At 39.5% G+C, this 19,357-nt stretch overlaps 1 protein-coding gene across 5 annotated transcripts in view; it reads right to left on the minus strand.

The window, feature by feature from the left end:
* The window catches only part of CHD1L (chromodomain helicase DNA binding protein 1 like), a 71,179-nt gene that overhangs the window by 31,237 nt on the left and 20,585 nt on the right, over window positions 1-19,357 (minus strand). For 3 of the 5 annotated variants that reach the window (XR_005834022.1, XR_005834023.1, XM_040626841.1), the window contains exons 3-11: window positions 16,022-16,128; window positions 15,363-15,477; window positions 14,740-14,771; window positions 10,951-11,032; window positions 7,883-8,045; window positions 6,124-6,279; window positions 5,267-5,359; window positions 3,274-3,370; window positions 968-1,041 (exon numbers count right to left, since the gene is read on the minus strand). Coding sequence is in view for 3 of the 5 variants with exons in the window: in XM_040626841.1 (XP_040482775.1) it covers window positions 968-1,041; window positions 3,274-3,370; window positions 5,267-5,359; window positions 6,124-6,279; window positions 7,883-8,045; window positions 10,951-11,032; window positions 14,740-14,771; window positions 15,363-15,477; window positions 16,022-16,128 (919 nt within the window). In the remaining 2 variants the exon portion in view is untranslated. Of the gene's footprint in view, window positions 1-967; window positions 1,042-3,273; window positions 3,371-5,266; window positions 5,360-6,123; window positions 6,280-7,882; window positions 8,046-10,950; window positions 11,033-14,739; window positions 14,772-15,362; window positions 15,478-16,021; window positions 16,129-18,638; window positions 18,771-19,357 lie in introns of those variants that run through there. The other 2 variants (XM_040626842.1, XM_040626843.1) reach the window with 2 other exon arrangements.

Raw genomic sequence — 19,357 nt, forward strand, 5'->3', positions numbered from 1 at the left:
ACATGACATACCTCTCTGGGTTTTTTAAATACACGCAGTTGATGTATTTGGCCTTTGTGGAGTTAATAGTCAATTCTGACTATCCCAACCCTGAAACACACTGTGAACCATTCTGTGTGGTAGTTCCCAATTCTGCCGAGACAGAACTCTTACTTACACAAGCAGTAAGACAAGCACTTAGGAGCTGCTGAGTGAGCCGCCCAATGGCCCAGCAGCTGTCTTCCACCCATTACCACAGACCCCTGTCAGGAAGGGGAATTATATGCTCAAGCCCTGTTTGTGAATCTGGGGATCCCTCAACATACCAATGGCATTTCCTGCAAGTATCCAGTGGACCAGGTACCGTACTGTAGTCCTTAGGGGGCGTCAAGTGGCTCTGAAAGACCTACTCTGAATTCATGTTTTAAACAGTAAGGTCTGAAGCTGATACTCCCTCACCACTGATTTTAAGATCAGTGTTACAGCCTTTTGCCATCATCCCACATACATTTTATTATATATTAAACAGAATCCCCAGGTAATAACTTACATTCCCTATTGTTTATATAGAAAAAATATTCCTTTCCCTTGGTTGATATATGGGATTTCTATAATTTCATCTTTTCTACTGATCCTAAGTGCTCAACTGTTGAACTGAATGTTGCAAGACACTGAAAGCTCTTTTTTTAGCAAACATTTTCAAAAACACTCAACATTTCTGCAACTCAGATTTTTTTCCAGGACCCATAATTTTAAATCACATCACCAGTGGGAATGTATGTTTATTTCTGCCCACGTGTCTCTACCCAGCTGTCAATCCTTGTGTAACACACCTCTCTCCTTACTTTCAATCTTCCTTTGGTTCAGAATGATGTTCTTTCAGTGCTTTCCTCTGTAACATCCCCACCCCCCAGATTACTCTTCATGGACCTACTGGACTGTTAAGTCTAAAAAAGGCTTAAGCAATGTAGTGGCCAAGGAATGTCACCTCTATAGTCCATGTAGTCTTGGAGAATATCCAACATCTGGGTCATCTGGGAGAAAAGTAAAACTCGATGGCCCCTGGCAAGAAAGAGAAAAGGAAAGGCTGCCGACTCTAAGTATTTAAGGTGAGTTTCCCTCAGGGGAAACTTATCAAAGAATACGAGTTTATAAATAATGAAATACTGAAGCAGAAATATAAATACCATAATCATTTACAGAGACTTCTTCAGAAATGCTAAATATTCCACATAAATAACTTCACATGCAGCCATATTCTGCAGAGCCGAAGTTCTCAAACTACAGATATTCCCAGGAGCATGTGTCAATGCACCAGGGGGTACAGAAAGCCCCAGGATAACCAAGGCACCTCTTTCTGGAATGTCAATTTACTAATGGAAAAAAATATATGCTTTCATTTTAACAGCAAAATAAATAAAGGTATGTGAAGAATAAAATGCAAAATTCAAATGCACAAAACCCAACGGGTTTTTGTGGTCAGCCAATTAAAGCCATTCTCTACTTGGGGGTGTAAAATCACTGTCCTCTCATCTACAACTGTATTGGTTGAAAAGTCTGAGAAGTATCACTTTAGAGAAGCAAGAGGCAGGTGGCATCTCATATCCCATATGATACATTAAAAAACTTATGTATAGGGAAAGGAGGGGAAAGGAGGAGGCAAAATGAATTAAGTCAAGAATGAAGATGAGCCTACAGTCCCATGTTATCAGGTATTATTTTAAGTTTTCACAAAGAAAGAAATATGACACTGTCAAAACAAGAGTCTCATTAGGAAAACTAATTTAATCTGAGCTTGTGAAGTATGTAAAGGAATAATTATGAAGAACTCCTTCAAGACTCTAGCCCCAAACATGTGGAAAAGGCATCGAACTTGATGACCTCAATTCTTTTTTTTTTTCTTTTAAAGATTTTTTATTTATTTATTTGACAGAGAGACAGCCAGCAAGAGAGGGAACACAAGCAGGGGGAGTGGGAGAGGAAGAAGCAGGCTCATAGCGGAGGAGCCTGATGTGGGGCTTGATCCCAGGACCCCGGGATCATGCCCTGAGCGGAAGGCAGACGCTTAACAACTGAGCCATCCAGGCGCCCCTGATGACCTCAATTCTAATCCCATTTCTGTCACTTGCTGCCTGCGTGACTTTAGACAGGTCACACAACCACTCTAGGCCCGTTTCATCACCTGTGAAATGAAAAGGTTGGACAGAAGATGTTTACGGTCCTCCTCCACCTCTAACACACTTTTTTTTTTTTTAATGATTTTTTTATTATATTATGTTAGTCACCATACAGCACATCCCCGGTTTCCGATGCACCTCTAACACACTTATACTAGATATATCAGAGCCAATAAAATACACTAAGACATGCAATTATTTGGTTTGCACATTCCTAACATTGGGTGGTTTTGCCAAATCTGAGGTTCTAAGGTTAGCTCAGGCTCACTTGGACAGCTGTCCCACAGGGACAACTTTGAAACTCTTAGGTAGCTGGGCTTTTTCTAGACTTTTCTGTCCTTCTGGGGACTAGGAGGATCAGGTAGAGGCTGGATACCAGCCGCTGAACACTTAGCTAAACATTTTAAGGTTCCAGAAGTGACTTGGTCTTCTGCTACCCAACCCATGTTTCTGGGAAAGAGTTCCTCAAGTTTTCTCTGAACCAAACCCTACAGGTTAACAAAAGTGCATACTTACTAAGTCCTCACTAGGTACCAGTTCAATGAAAGATACCAGCAGGCGATTAAAAAAGAAATCTTTGACGTTATCTTTGTCTTTGTGGAACTAAACACCACAGCTGGAGCGGTAAGATTACTACACATCAATTAAACAGAGAGCAGATTAAGGCAGTGCATTGCCAAGTGCTGGATGAGGGTCCTAGGTGCTATAGGAATTCAGGGAAGGGAAGGATGATTATGGAGGGGATGGGGTAGATATGGGATGGGGTGTGGGTGTAGCTGCAAAGAAGGTGCAACTGGAATCACGGTCTTGAAAAAAAGGAAAACTGGAATTAGTCTCAAGAAATCAGTGAATTGGGGTGCCCATGTGGCTCAGCTGGTTAAGCGTCTGCCTTTGGCTTAGGTCATGATCTCAGGGTCCTAGGATCAAGCCCCGAGTTGGACTCCTGCTCAGGGAGGAACCTGCTTCTCCCTCTCCCCGCTCCCCACTCACGCTCTCTCTCACTCTCTCTCTCTCAAATAAATAAATAAAATCTTTAAAAAAGAAAAAAAGAAATCAGTGAATCATCTGGCTTTAAAAATTACCAGCTCAGAGCAGAAAATGTGAACTGACCACCTACCTGGAATACAGGAATGCCAGCAGCTTATCCAGTAGATAAAGTTTCCCACTGGCCTCAATCAGGTGGTCTCCAATTTCAAAAGGCTCTGGTTCCACACCTGAAAAAAAAGGAACCATTCCCAATAATGTGTGCCCTGGTCAGGGCTGACTCCTTACGTAGAGAAGCTGATGGTGAGGCTACAACAAGAAGTCAAGCTCCTTCTAAAGGAAAATGGGCCTGTCTCATCTCTCTTTGAGACATTTTCTAATTATTTATTTGTATGATAATCTTGGTGCTGCTTAACATCAATCACAGAGCCCAATACCTTCAACATACCTAGTAAATGTCCATCCAGGGAACAAGCCCACTCTTTAGGAAAGGGAGGCATAAGGACATGCTAAAGGCCAGAGAATTGAAAATTTGAGACTCTCACTCAAGAAAACAAATCAAAAAATAATGCTTAGATGTATAAACTAGTAATTCTCAGGGTGGGGGTGGCAGTCAGAATAACCTAGAGGGCTTCTTTCAAAATCTACATGTTCCCAATGTCCCCTGCCTTAAAAGAAGATTGAGAAATGTACCTGAATAAGATTCTGTGACATCTGAAACAATTCATAGTGCTACTTGCAAATACTCCCTTAAAATGACTCCAGCAAACTCTCCACATTGATCCTATCCATTCCAGTGCCCCAATGGCCAAAGAAGTCCTAGAAGTCTCCCAAAGGCTACCTATCAGAGTGAATCAAAAAAGCCCTCGTTTGAATAAAAATGAAAACACCACCTAGTGAAATGTGTGGTCTGTAGCTAAAGCAGCACTCAGAGGCAAATTTGCAGACATCTCTAAGATGGAGGGGAAGCAGCCAAAGACGCTGAGAAGGAGCGGAGGTAGGGAAATGGAGAAGCAAGAGAACGTGCTGTTCCAGAAGCCCAAGGAAGAAAGTGTTTCAAGAAAGAAGTGATCAACCGTGTCAAAGGTTTCGAGAGGTGAATTAAAATGTGAACTGACAACCACTGTAGATCACTGGTAAACTTGTAAAGTTCAAGGGTGGTAATGAAAGGCTGACAGTGGAGTGGGTTTAAGACAATGGGACATCTAGGGGCACCTGGATGGCTCAGTCAGTTGAGAACCTGACTCTTGATCTCAGGGTCCTGAGTTCAAGCCCTGCATTGGGCTCCATGCAGGCTCCAGCATGGAGCTCACTTAAAAAAAAAAGACAATGGGACATCTAATCACAAAGAAATAATCCGTAAATTCAGATTATGAGACAACCCATAAAACAACCAACCCTGAGATTCTTCAGAACTGTAATTTCAGGCAAGATCAAAAAAAAAAAAAAAAAAAAAAAAAAAAAAAAAAAAGGCTGAGGGAACGTTTCTGGATTATAGGAGAATAAAGAGACAAATATAATTCAGATCTATGACTTGCTTTTGAATTTTGAATTTAAAAATAAAGAAGAAAATCAAAGCCATAAGGGACACTAAGGGGACAACTGAAGAAAGTTGAATATGAACGATAGATTACATCCACAGAAAAAATTAACAAGAGAAAATGGGAGCAAAACTAGACAGTAAATACAGGTAATTCTTTTGAAGAATGTTGCAATGATGTTGGCCACAAATGTTCATGAGGGGGACCTGGGTGGCTCAGTCCTTAAGCAGCTGCCTTCGGCTCAGGTCATGATCCCAGGGTCCTGGGATCGAGTCTCCACATCTGGCTCCCTGCTCGGAGGGAACTCGGAGGGAAGCCTGCTTCTCCCTCTCCCACTCCCCCTGCTGGTGTTACCTCTCTCGCTGTGTCTCTCTCTGTCCAATAAATAAATAAAATCTAAAGAGAAAGAAAGAAAGAAAGAAAGAAAGAAAGAAAGAAAGAAAGAAAGAAAGAAAGAAAGAAAGAAAGAAAGAAAGAAAGGGAAAGAAAGAAAGAAAGAAAGAGAGAGAAAGAAAGAAAGAAAGAAAGAAAGAAAGAAAGAAATGTTCATGAAAAGCAACGTGAGAAAAAAGGGCATTGTCTCACCATCAAACAGATATGGGTGATCCACACACTTTCGAAGCTGGGACAAGACGTTCTGAAGTTTAACTTTCTTTGCCATCTCATTTTCAAATGCATCTGAAAACAGTGACAGAGACAGAGAGACAGATAGGGACTACTGAACAAAAACAAAACAAAAACTCTAAGTTAACCTTATTTATCAGTAGTCTATCTCTCAAACCTCTATTAACCTCCTAAATTTCAACTGAATTGCATTAAGAATTTACCAGCATATCCACTGTTTTCTTAACTACCCCTTTGTTTTAAGGAAGCCTAACTACAAAATGAACTCAGGAGTATGTTGTTATTTCTGCACAATTCTAAATTCCCTTCTTTAACTACTGTTGTGGAGCCAAGAGATAGAATAATACAAAGTGACAGACTGTTCTACTCCTCTCTCTGTTTCCACTCCCAATTCCTCTCAGTGAATCTGATCCAACAAAAAAGCTTTGCAACGTGTTAAATATCTGACAGGGTAGAAAGATGAAAGGCATGACTGGCATACCTAGAAGTGTTTGCTTAACTAACTTCTACGCAGTAAGGACAACTGGTGGGGGCGGGGAAGAAAAGGAAATTTCCCAAGTCCAACAACCGATAAAGTCTGCGTTGTAGTAAAGATACCCCACATGGTTTCATTGCAGCTGACCTAAACATTATTCAGAATACAAAATTCCATCCCATATTACTATACAAAGCAAGTGTGGTAATAAAATATTTACTCACCTAGTACACGTATACCCACTAGTAGGCATGCCTAGTATTTATTTTGAACAATCATCCTGGGATAATAATAAAATCATATCCTCATTTAGTTTCTAAGCAGTCAAGTGCCCTCTGATTACCTAGGTCTTTCATCAAAACGGCCTTGTAGTATTTTTTCTGCAATGCTGACATGCCGTGGTATATCACTACCTCTGTCTTCTTGGGAAGCTCTGTAGCTACCTCAGCTTTCACCCGCCTCAACAGAAATGGCTGCAAGAGTTTGTGTAGTTCGCTCGCTGTGTAAGGAAAAAACAACAACACAAGAGCAGGATGAAATTTTCAGGCCAATTCCACATGCTAGACCAGTATGGTAATTTTTCATAGTAGAGGTGAACCTGGAACATGGGGTTGAACTATGCAGGTTGACTTAAATGCAGACTTCTTTTCAATAAATACAATAACTACAGTACTGTAAGTGTATTTTCTCTTCCTTAGGATTTTCTTAACATCTTCTTTTCTCTGGCTCACTTGATTATTAAGAATACAGTTTAATACACATGACACACAAAATATGTGGTCATTGACTGTTTACATTGCGAGTAAGGCATCCAGTCAACAGCAGGCTATTAGGTTTTAGCAGATCTTCGATTGTGTGGGGACTGTCAACACCCCTAACCCCTGGTTGAGGGGTTAACCATATTTCTTCTTCATTGGGTTCTTTTTCCCAACTCCTTCTAAAATTGTTACTGGCTCTCAACTCAAGAACACTCAAAGAACTAGATTTTCATTAATAATCTCATTTGCATGGAGTTTTACTGTTTCCAGGATACTTCTGCACTTAATCTGATTAACCAGCATAGCAGCTCAGAAGTAGAGGCCAAGTAATATTGTCCCCATTTTTATAGCTAAGTTAAGCACACCTAATCCAAAGTCACAGAGCTGGATGCTAATGTTGCTATTATTCAAATCCAGTTCTTTTCACTTCAACTCCCTTGTTCCTTCCCCAGGTGTTACGAACTTCAAAAACTAGCCTCAACTGGAATTCCACTGCATGTTGGGTAGCCAGGTGCAGTAAATAAAAAGACAAGAATGCAGTGAAATATAAATTCCACATAGACAACAAATAATTTTGTAATAGGAGTATATCCCATGTGATATTTGACTGGGTGTCATATATTTTATCTGGCAACCCTAAACATGGAGGCAATCAGAGGAAGTTCCCAGGTAATCTCCAGCCTGTGGTATGAGCACTTTTGCTGTGAGAAGCCCTTCCAACTCATACTCATCTGGTACACATATCCCCCCACTAGTCGGCATGCCTAGCATTTATTCTGAACAATCATCCTGGGATAATAGTACAAGGATACACAGGTAATTCTATAAGGCAGTGGGGCAAAATGCAAGAGAAGACTGCAACTGGCAGCTGTATAAATGAGGACGGCTCCCCTCCTTCGCTTCCACCAGCTACTCACCCCAGACTCTTAGCTTTGGTGCACTGTTAATAGAAACTCCAGTGCTGTGGAATGCTGAGTAGTTTGGGACTATAGAGCCCACATATTTTTCTGCCTCAGGAAACAGCATAGAAAGTTAACAAATCACAAAAGTATAGAAGTTACGTGTGGGTAAAAAAAAAAGCAGACACTTTCTATCTCTTCCAAAATGATCCATTAAGCCCTACTGTAGAATCACGTAACAAATAAGAATCATGACTAGCAGACAACTGGGTACAACGTGAGGGATCTAGCAACCCCTCAGGTTTGTGTGGCTCTTCATCTCCCTAGAAGGTGCCCTCCAGTTATCAATTCTCTTTCCTTCCTATTTATAACCCCGTATCTATTATGCACCAGGGCAGTTTCTGGGCCCAGACTTCTGGGCATGATTTCTAGGAAGGGAACTTGCCTGATTCAGACTCCTTCTCAATATCCTGGTAATGCTGAACAAAATCTCCCACCTGCTCCTTGGGAAAGAGATCAGGCTCCACAAAACTGAGGAGAGAGTAGAGCTCTTGAAGGCTGTTCTGGATGGGAGTTCCGGTCAACAGGAGACTGAAGACTGCGGAGAACTCAAATACATAAATAAGTAAAGTAAAAAATTCATAACCTTGGAAAGCAAGACCCTGTTCCCTCTCACAACCTTTACCTGTACAGAGAGGCATAATTTAGTGGGATGACCATGAGGACATGAAACTAGAAGACGCGGTTCAAGCCGTATACTAGAGATTTGATGTAGGAAATAGTACCTCTTCAGTTGTAAGAAGGGGACAATAATCCATGAAGGAGATACTGTCACAAGGAGGTAAGTGAAATCACTGTGTGAACTCCGAAGTACTACATGAGTATTGGATATGCTGACTGTTCCTCAATCTTAGTGGGGATTCAAGCTGTATTTTACTACCCACATGGGTGAGTCTACTGAAGCATCACAGGCACATGGTACACACTCAAGCAGTTTGAAACAGCTATGGCATCAGCCCCACCACTACAAGCAAGAAGATCTATACTAGAAGAACGTCCTCTGTACAACTTTACAGTGCATCACATCCAAAACCAAGACTTCTGGATGTTTCTGGGCCTTATACAGCCCAAAATGAAAGAAATTCTTTAAATTTTGAGCAACAGGTAAGAACAAGAATAAGAGACTAATGAAATAAAAGGTTAGGAAAGACAATAATGGATATTAGGTTAAGCAAAGGACAACCACTAAACCGACATTAATAAGAACTTCTACCATTTGAGTTAAATAATGCAGCAAAAATGGAAAGCCATATCCCGTGTACATTAAATACTGAAATACAGTATGATACATATATACACATATGTATACATATACACACCTTATTGTAAATATAAAAATGCAGTATACTTTGGTTTCTAAAATAATATATATGCATATTTATGTGTTTGGGTGTTCACATGCACAGCAAAGGATATGGCAGCAGATATACCAAATGTTAATGTATTCATGGAGTAAGATTATTGATGGTTTTTATTTTTATTCTTGTGTTTCTATGTTTTGATTTGGGGGGGTCATAAGAAGATACTGCTTTTGTAGTCAGAAAAGGTAACAGATGGAATGACACAATTAAAACTGATTTGAAAATGCTGTATTACTGTTTTTTTTTTTTTTTCGATCTCCTTTTTTTTGTTTTCTTTTTAAATTATTTCATCAATGTCTACCCACTCATGTCTGTTCTGCTGGTAGGGCAATGTTTCCATAGAATGTAAATATGGGAACTGGTCAAAAACAAATGTTTTCAACAACCAACTCACCTTTTTACAATGTGTTCACCAAGCAAAGAGCTGGGGTGACCAAGAATATGAAGTCAAAAAGACAACCAGGATTTTTGGTCACTACAGTCAACTTATGAGCTAATACGTCATATGAGCTAATGTATTTATTCACAGTAGTGTCCATTTAGTATCAAAACTTATAACTGGGTGAAAAAAATCCAGAGGCCATCTCTTTGTATACAGTATTTTTAAAACTTCTTTTTGTGTAAAATATTTTGCAAACATTTCCCATGTTGTTAAATATTCTTCTACGTAATTTTTCACAGCAGCCTTACTTTGTCAAGGGACTATACTTACTTTGTGAATGTACTTTGTAAATGTAAATGACGGACAGCACAAATTGTAATAACCAACTCCTATGTTTCACTACAAATTACTTCCAAATCTTACAAACAAGCTGAAAACAATATTATAAAGGGGAGGGGGGAAAGGCACTACCCTTCTCCCCACCTCTCAGCCCTATCAATAAATACATTTCTTTCCAACCAACAAGTTGTCTGCAATTCAAACCCCACCTCATGCTTAGATGACACAGAAATTTGTCACATAATCCCTCTGAGACTTAGTTTCCTTATGAATAACAAGGAAAGACTCTGGGACCAGCAACAGAACTTAGTTTCCCCACTTCAAAACCCGGAGTTCCTTTACTACACCTGCTTCTCTTCTCCCATTATCCATCAGTAAACTGGCATGGTAGTTTACGAAGCAGTCTTTTATAGGGTTAGGTGCCAGAATATGAAACCCTCTTGGGAAAAAGATACTTTAAGAGTCCCTAAAAGAAGGCAAAAGACATCACAGAGCAGAGGGGGCCCACCAGGGCATAGCAATCTTTGAGACTGGACTAATAACAGACAGTGACCATATCTGCATTAAAATGCTAAAAACTACAACTTCTGGCCAGTAAACAGAGAATTCAGACCTAAGACTTTCCTCCAAATCACCTCTAAATTTATTAACTCATTTGTTATAGGACATGATGTTATAGGACAGGGACCAAACTTCAGTGATGGCCACAGGAATTTGCATATGTGGTCTTATTTATAAGGTCAGCAAGGAGAAGGGCACTTCTTACAAGCTGTTCCACTGGCTCCTCAGAAAAGAGGGCAAATCTAGAGCTGTACTGACATTTCTCATTTCTCACTGTGCCAGAATGATGCCAGAGATCAAGAGAAGGGAATGAGATCAAGAGTATCACATTCAAAAGTATGACAAAGACAAGAGTGACTAGAGCTAATAGTTAATGGCATGCAATGGGGTCTCTTCATTATTCCATGTGAACTATTGAATCTTAAAAAAGGTAAATGGGGGGAAGGGTAAAACATGTCAGATGTATTTGCTATTGCAGAGAGAAGAGTTATAATAAGATTAATTTTAAAGAACTATCCCTCTGAAGATCAAAAGAGAGTTGAAACATTTCCAAAAATACAATGTATTTTATTGAGGTAGTATCTTATTATTTGATATCCAGATTTCAGTAACTGTTATCTCCTATGTAAAAGATGAGAGGAAAAAGTTAGGCCATATTAAGTACTACCTCTGTTACTCACAAAATGTTTATTTAGCCCTACAGAAATCTGACTAAAAAAATGTTTCAACTTAACTAACTCTATACAGGCCCAAGATAGTATTTTTTTTAAAGGAAGTTGTACAAAAACTAAGACTATCCTGTGAGTTTACCTCCGAAAGTGTCTTATGCAGCAAGGAGCTTTGGTTTTTCAACCTGTGAGCTTCGTCCACAACAAGAACACTCCAAGGGAAGCTGTGAGAGAAAAATCCAAGCTTTCAGTTTTGTGTAACCCAAGCACGTATCTCATACCCAAAAAGTCTTACTGTACAAATGGCACTAGTGTTGGAAATACTAATATTAAGCCCATTCTATTAGAAACACACTTAAATTGCCCTTTTTTTTTAAAGATTTACTTACTTATTTGAGAGGGCGTGTGCATGAGTGGGGGGAAAGGCAGAGAGAAAGAATCTCAAGCAGACTCCCCACTGAGCATGGAGCCCCACACAGAGCTCGATCTCACAACCCTGAGGTCATGACCTGAACTGAAATCAAGAGTTGGATGCAACCCAGGCGCCCCTCAAATTACCTTATCTGAAAGCCTGCCATGTACATAAGACAACATCTGAATAAGGTAGTAAATTTAAGGGAATTTGTTTTCCAAGATGGGAAAGATCTGTGCATAAAGGCAGAAAGGAAGGAGCTAGAGACAGAAAGCAAAAGGAAACATTTATGACCATCTACTATGTGCCAGACCCTGTGCTTGGTTAGGGCTTTATGTCTGTTATTTAATCTAAAAGAATATAGTGAGTCGACATTACTCTGCTCATTTTACCAACAAGGAGACTAAAGCTCAGAAAGGTTAGGTGACTGGCTCAAGGTCATAAAGCTAGAATGAGGTAGAGCTAAGATTTAAACCCAGAAGAAAAATCAAGAGAAAATGGTGTCATAGGAGCTTAACAAGTGTTTTAGATTGAAAAATGGGAAAGCAGTGAGTAAGATCAAACGTTAAAGACGTTTGGGAAGATACAGCCGTTGGATATACTATGGAAGTCATTGGTGGCTCTTGCTAGAGCACAAAAAAAAATTTTGAAATATGGAAAAATATGTATGTATGAATATGTTCCAAGCTGCATTATTTAAAATAGCAAAAAGCCAAAAATAAAAGTCCAATTATACGTGATGAAATATTATTCAGCATTTTAAATACTATGATTATCTTACAATAAAAAGGCCTATACGATAACTAAAAAATATATAAATATTATGTGTCTTCTCACAAATGAGAAACCATGCAAGAGATAACAAAGTGAAAGTTACAAGATTTTTAAATTTTTGTTTGTAAACATTCTGTAATCTCATTACATTGCTTTGTTTTGTTTTTTAAAGATTTATTTATTTGAGAGAGAGAGAGAGCAGGAGCACGGATGGAGAAAGTGGGAGAAGCAGACTCCCCACTGAGCAGGGAGCCAGAGGCGGGGCTCGATCCCAGGACCTGAGATCATGACCTGAGCCGAAGGCAGATGCTTAACCAATGCTTAAGCCACCCAGGTGCCCCCTTATTACATTGTTTTTATATTTAAAATACTAAACATATATACAAGTAAGACAGAACACTGGAAAGATAGCGGGTATGGAAATAAAAATCACTCAAAATTTAGAGAAAGATCTTGAGCAGATGTTGCCCTTCCAAGGAAGCAGCCCTCTTCCTCTGAGGCTCCAGAGAAAATCCAGAAAACAGGTAAGAAACGGAAACCTAGTACCATCTACCTATTGAGAGTGAAGTAGACGGAGCAAGAACTGGGGGTCCAAAGAGAGTAGGAACTGGGATCATTCCTGCTGGGTAGCATCTGGAGGAGATGCATTTAAGGATTATGAGCAGTAAGTGTCCAACTGGTGTTGGACAGTGGTCATGAGATAAGCTGGCAAAGTGGCCATAAAATAGCACCTGGCCTGTCAGAATCAGCATTCAAAACAATTCCGGTCCTATTTCCTCGTGACGAACTGGGTGGGTATTAAAGTCTTACACAATAAAAGCTTATGCAGTGAAGCAGCCTACAAGGAGATGGATGTGGGTTTAGTGAAAGGAAGGTCAAATCACTCATCAAAGAACACCAAAGTACACTAAAGGATGCCCCCTGGAGGGGAAGAGGTGGACTGAATTCCAGCACTGAATGCAGAGTGGGATGAGGAAACTTCTAAATCTCTTGACCTGCATATTTCATAGGTCTATTATCAAAAAAAATTTTTCATATTTTTCATTCTGGTAAGTACACAATCTTAATTCCCCACTAAACCTCTTTAGGGCAGATAATACATTACACTTTCTGGCTCTTCTCAGCGTGTGATATAGTAATATACAAAATAACCTTGTCAAGTATATCAAAAGAATAAATGTGTCCCTGGGGTTCATACTATTAGCCAATATTATAAACGCCCCCTTATTACTTAGGTTCTTAAATTCATGTGGGATGGATTTAAGATGGATGATTTAATATAAAAAGACTGTCTAATGAACAGTGTGAAACTCCAGTGCACCTAGATGATTTGAGAAGCTGTCCCTGGGGTTTGTTTTGTTTTTTCTGATATCAGTATCGGATATTTTTTGTTTTTGGTTTTTTTTGAGAAGCTCTTTTTAAAAGTCTCCACAGCACTGCATGCTGCATTTGGATAAATGTTTTGCCATTATTAGCAACATAGCCTTGGCTGGGTTACCTAATCTCTTACTTTCCTCATCTATAAATAAATAATACCTGCCTACTAGGGTTTTCATGAAGATCACGTAGGATAATTTAAGTACCCCAAAACATTTATGTTCCAATCTTCTAGCCTTTTGAGACTTCCCACATCCTGCCTTGTATTATGGATATCCAAATACTGCCTCTCCCTCTACTGGAGTCTACGTCCTCTCAGGAAGCTCTATAGCTTACTTTCCCGGCACTGCTGGTAACTCCCAAACAGTGTTTTTCCAAAGAAAAGATCTTCAACAAGTATTAAGTTGGATATTAATAATAAAAAAAGAAAGAGGGAAAGCATGTTTTCTTCTTAAGAAGAATAAGATAATGTGCTCACTTAAATGAAACGTAGTGAACCAAAACACAGGATGGAAGTCATGAAATCTATGACTGGGCCTTTAGTATCTCAAAGTAAGATGAAAATAGAAATCCAACTCAGAAGAACCTGGATGAGAGCATGTAAAATACTGATAAAGCGCTTTGAAAACAGAAGTTTCTGAATATTAAAAATGCAAATCCCCACCTAACCACATCATTACTATGCAGTCTATGGAGAATGAAATCCTGTCAACACATCTTTTCTTATGTATCTGAAGTCCGGCGAATGTTCAATTTACATTGCAACCGCAGTCCTGACCCTACACTGTAACATATTAGCCCTAGTGTCAGGTGGTATGAAGAAGTAAATCTAAGTCTCCTATACTTCATGAGCTGATATGAAAGCCTGAAAGCTAACTACTTAAAGTATATTTAAAACTCCCTTCCTAAAAAGTGAATTTTATAGCACTGACTGCTACTTTAGGATACTTCTAGGAAAAGGCTCGAATAATTCACCTCCTCTATTATACTAAGAGCTCCAAGTAGCAGTCCTGAAAGATATCTATGCATTTGCAATGTAAAGAATCCAATATTTATTAACCACCCACCATGTACACCTTATTTAATCCTCACAACAGCCATTCAAAGCGAGATTTAACTATCCTCAATTCAAAGACGAAGACGCTGAGGTTCACTAAGGTTAAGTAACCCAAGGGCACACAGTTAATGAGCAAGGGGCTATAGAGCAGGCCTCCCACTATGCCACCTGCCTGTAAATCAGACTCGTGGAAGACATACCAGGAAGACGTACCAGACATAGGATGAAAGAGACAAAGTACTAAAATGTAAAGGAAAGACATGACTCTCATGATATATTCAACAGTTTCTGAAGCAGTGCAACATACTCACGATTTTAGAAATGATGAATCTTTCAAGCAAATCTGAAAAATTAAGAAAAAAGACACATTACAAGTAGTATTAACACAACTGATATTATAAACTAGTTTCTTTTTAGCTAAATCCTGTAGTTTAAGAGAGTTAAGCCTCATTCATTCACTAAGTAGAAAAAGTTCTAAGCAAAATTCTTAAGTAGCACTATCTCAGAGAAAAACAAAACATAGGCATGAATAAGTGGAAGGTCTTGCTTAAGGTGAGTCAGTCTTTGCTTAAAGAACAGGAACTTAAAAAGAAACTGGAACTTAAGTGTCCTACACTCCCATCCTGCATTAACAGACAACCCTCAGCCCCCAAAACCCTTTCTCCTACCTGCCTGACTCCACCTATTCACCGGCCAAGTGCCACCTCCCTGGAGAACCTTTACCCTTGATGCACCAGGAAAGAGGGAGATATGTGCAACTAATTTGGTCCTTCTCTTCCTTTGGTCATGGTCCCTCTCTGAGAATCTAATGGAAGTAGACTTTTCTCCCAGGAAAATGTATGCTCTCAAAAAAAGTTAAATTTAATTCCAGTGGATTCTACAACATGTACAGTCCCAGGTTAAGAGTTCTTGCTATAGAGAAATAAATGGATACCTCATAGGTAGTTAGCAGCACATGAAAACGTGACTCTTGTTTTAGGTCTTGCTGTATATGGGCTCTCTCCTCCTTGTCACCTGCATACGTTATGCAGGAAAGACCTGGAGCAAATCTGAATCCAAGAGAAAAGGTAGATGAACACCAACGCAGAGCCAAAGGGAAGGGTGTAGGTATCTGGGAAATTACATTTCATGGAAGGATTAAGGACGTGCAGACTTCATGATGTCCTGCAATCAGAAAGAGTCCTGGGACTCTGGAATCTCACCAGAGTAAAGGTAAAACTATCGGTAAGTTCCTGTGTGAAAGGCAGAGGGTTGGATGAATATCTACAAGGGCGCTGTACTAATTCTAAAGAGAAAATTGTTTTTTCCATGTTGTTACTTCCATGTCACTGTGAAAAAGATAGTTTCTCCTTTAGTTCAGCAAAATTTACTGAGTACTGATCTTCAAATTGCCAAATAGTTATAATAACATCCACTGGACCTTTCCCCCATCGGATTCTTTCTCTACCTACATTGCCTCAGGTCAGAGTTTCTCAGGAAGAAATAAAATCACAGATTGGGACAATATGTTGCTTTATCATATTTCACATACCACCCAGAAAAAAAATCTTTATCGATGTAAAAAACAAAATTGCAGCTACATCTGCTCTGTACCTCTCCATCTCTTCTGTCCAGTTGCTCAAAACAGACAAGGGACATAGAATCAGAAATGGTCCTTCATCATTTAATCTTCCTGCCAAGTAAATGAAGAGAGCAATAGTCTGGAACACACAAAAAGGCAGTTTTTATCACATTTCCACATGAGAAACAACCACAAAGTTCCCAGGACCTTGGAGGGAACACAAACTCGTAAAGAAGACTTAGTGCACAAAAAAAATAATGTACCATCTTCCACACGTCGGGAGAGTCATCCATTCCTAAAGTGAAATCACGTAAGCCTAAATACAATTGCCAAAGAAATGTACGGTACCCAATTACATCAACAGTTAACAAGCAGTGGTGCTCAGTATTGATGTAACTGAACCCTGTAGTGCAAAGGGAAAAAATCAGGAAAGATAAGAAAAATAAATGAAAACAATGCAAATACCGCACCAGATCAAGGAAACTGAAAACATACAGCAAGCACATCCAAGATGTGACTGACGATGACCTACCATGCGGTGCTCTCTGCTGCTTGCCACACTCTCCTGAGGGACGATGTTTTCCTTCCTCATTTCCTCCCCCGTTTCCCTCACATTTCCCTTCCTTCTGTCTGCATTTATAGAGTGCCTTCTATTTGCTAAGCACTGTGCTAAGTTCAAGTACATCACAGTGAACAAAACAGACAAAACTCCTAGCTCTCCTGGAACATACATTCTAGTGAAGAAAACAAACAGTAACACCTCGTAAGCTTAAGCAGGCATATGAAACAAAAATCTTTGAAAAGCCAAACAGGCATATTTTAGGACATGGCTGTACGTACTTTTGACTAGAAAAGTTTCTTAAAAAGGTTGCTGAGATTCACAGAGAAAATAGCACTCTTTTATAAAACAAAATGTTTGAGGACCCCCCATCCCCAAATGCTGAACCATTCTGAGAAAATCTATCCTAAAGATACAATCCAAAATCCTGAAAAAGCTATATGCCCAAGGATGTTCACACTGAGGTTAATACAGCCAAAAAGAGGGGACACCTGGCCATCCCTCATCTGCAGGATATTTAAATTATGGTGAATTCTCTAGATGGAATATTATATAGCCAGCAGAAGATGACTGTGAGGAATATAATAAAATGGATAATTACAATAACAAAGTTAGATTAATAAAATACAAGCTACATGTGCACCATGTCAACCATTTAAAACACACTGCTATTCATGCTTATGGTTAGTGTTGGGGCTCTAGGGTGACAGTTACTTTTTAACTGAGATTACATTAATTTTATAGTGGAAATAATTTCCTTCTTAAAAAAAATAATTTCCTTTTTTAACGATCCACTGCTTCCCAGCCCAGACTGTACCAGAGCAATCACCCAGTAAGTACTTACTGGAATAAAATTATTCCGTTTAGCTTTTGTTGAGGATAATATTGAGAGAAAATTTATTTTTTTGTTACTGTAAACCACATAGATCTACAAAATTAATTTGGATTCACTAGTGAATTCTACCAAACATTCACAGAAAAAACAATGCCAATTATACACAAATTCTTCTAGAAAACCAAAGAGGACAAAAAAACAATGCCAATTATACACAAATTCTTCTAGAAAACCAAAGAGGACAAAAACTTCTCAATTCATTCTATGCGCCCATCTTTATCACAAAACTAAAACCAAAGACATTATAATAAAAGGAAACTACAGACAAGTATCTTTCATGAACAGATGCAAAAATTCTAAACAAAATTTTAGCAACATGAATCTGGAGGTATAATAGTTTTAGGACACTTAAAGTAGAGCTGTATGAATACTCTGGAGAAAGGCAAAGGACAAGTGGAATTTGCAGGCTCTGAATGAAGTCCGGGGGATCCCAATGTGCAAAGCAAAGGAGACTGCAGGGAGGGCTCTGCACATGATCTGAGTGTCTCTTAGCCTGGCTCCCAGAGACACCCAGAAAACTTACCTTTGTTTTGGTTGCATAGTTCTCAGTTCAGGAATGTACTAGAACCTGATTTATTTGCCTGAGAAAGCTGAAGGTGACAAACCAGACTCAAAAGTCATTTTGTGTTCTGAATAACCCCAAGATCAATGAGGTATATGTGGCTTATAAAGTAGTCTCCAACACATGGTCAGATAGAACGTGCAGAACTATGTGCAGAACTGCTCCAACTGGATGTTTACGTATGTGAGGTCAGACTTGCATTTTGGAAGACAGGATTCTTCCTCTGCACTTCTCTAGCATGGCACAGAAATGAGAAGTAGTCCCTACCACCCACTGAGGAAGAGCGATAAATAGATCCAGTTAACTAAATAGAAGTATTGCTAAGAAGGGAGGAGTCCATATGATCCTGGGGGGCGGGGGGGGGGCGGGGGACACGACAGAACAGTACGACAGATACATTTACATAGAGAAAAACCTTGCCCATTAATTGCAATCCTATGTCAAGTGACACAGTTCAAAACCATCCCCATAGCTAGGAAAGTCAATTCCAAGGTCATAATCTCTTAACAAAGGTTCAGGCGTTTTACCTCCTAGTATAAAAACCCACAGTGGTAGCTAGCAGCTAAAGACAGTGATGAGTTGTGAGGAGGTATTTCAGCAGAGGTGAACAGTGGTCACTCCACAGTAACATACCTGGCAGGTCTTACCCAGGCCCATCTCATCTCCCAGGATGCAGCCATTCTGACCATGGAAGCACTGGGCAAGCCAGTTGACTCCCTCCAGCTGATAAGAGCGTAGATGAATCCCTAGAAATAAAAAATACAGCAAGTCTGAAAAGAAGCCATTTCAGCACACACAAGCTATCTTCTAAGACGTCAACTAAAGAACATTACAGCTATATCCCTTGCTAGGAAGTTATAGAAATGTAAACATGTGCTGACTTCCAAATAACTTTTTTTTTCCTTCCCAAATGACTTTTTGAGCAGACTTAGTCACCATTATATTTGAAGCCCTAAAACAGCCTGTCCATGTCACAGGATCCATCTGACAGACGAGAAAGTTGACCTGGGATTTGGCCTCTATACTGCCTGGCTCCCATGTCAGTGTCCATTCTAGGAATGAGGCATTACTAATGCAACATAACCACAAACAACAACACTTGGAGGGTACATGTGTCTGGCTGCTTAACTGCAACCATTTAAGTTTGCCAACAGTGGTAAAGGAAAAAAAATCAAGACAGGACTAGATTAAATTATGTTTCAATAGACAAACAGCACCATTAAGAACTGACACGATCTTGCATAGAGAATATTTAACAGCGCACAAGAACAGCAGGAAACATCTGAAACCCACATGGAGCTTCTGCTCTCTCTCTCTCTCTCTCTTTTCTCTCTCCCTTGGGGAAAAAAAAA

Source organism: Ursus maritimus, unplaced genomic scaffold, assembly GCF_017311325.1.
Source record: "Ursus maritimus isolate PB19 unplaced genomic scaffold, ASM1731132v1 scaffold_12, whole genome shotgun sequence".
Lineage (NCBI taxonomy): Eukaryota > Metazoa > Chordata > Mammalia > Carnivora > Ursidae > Ursus > Ursus maritimus.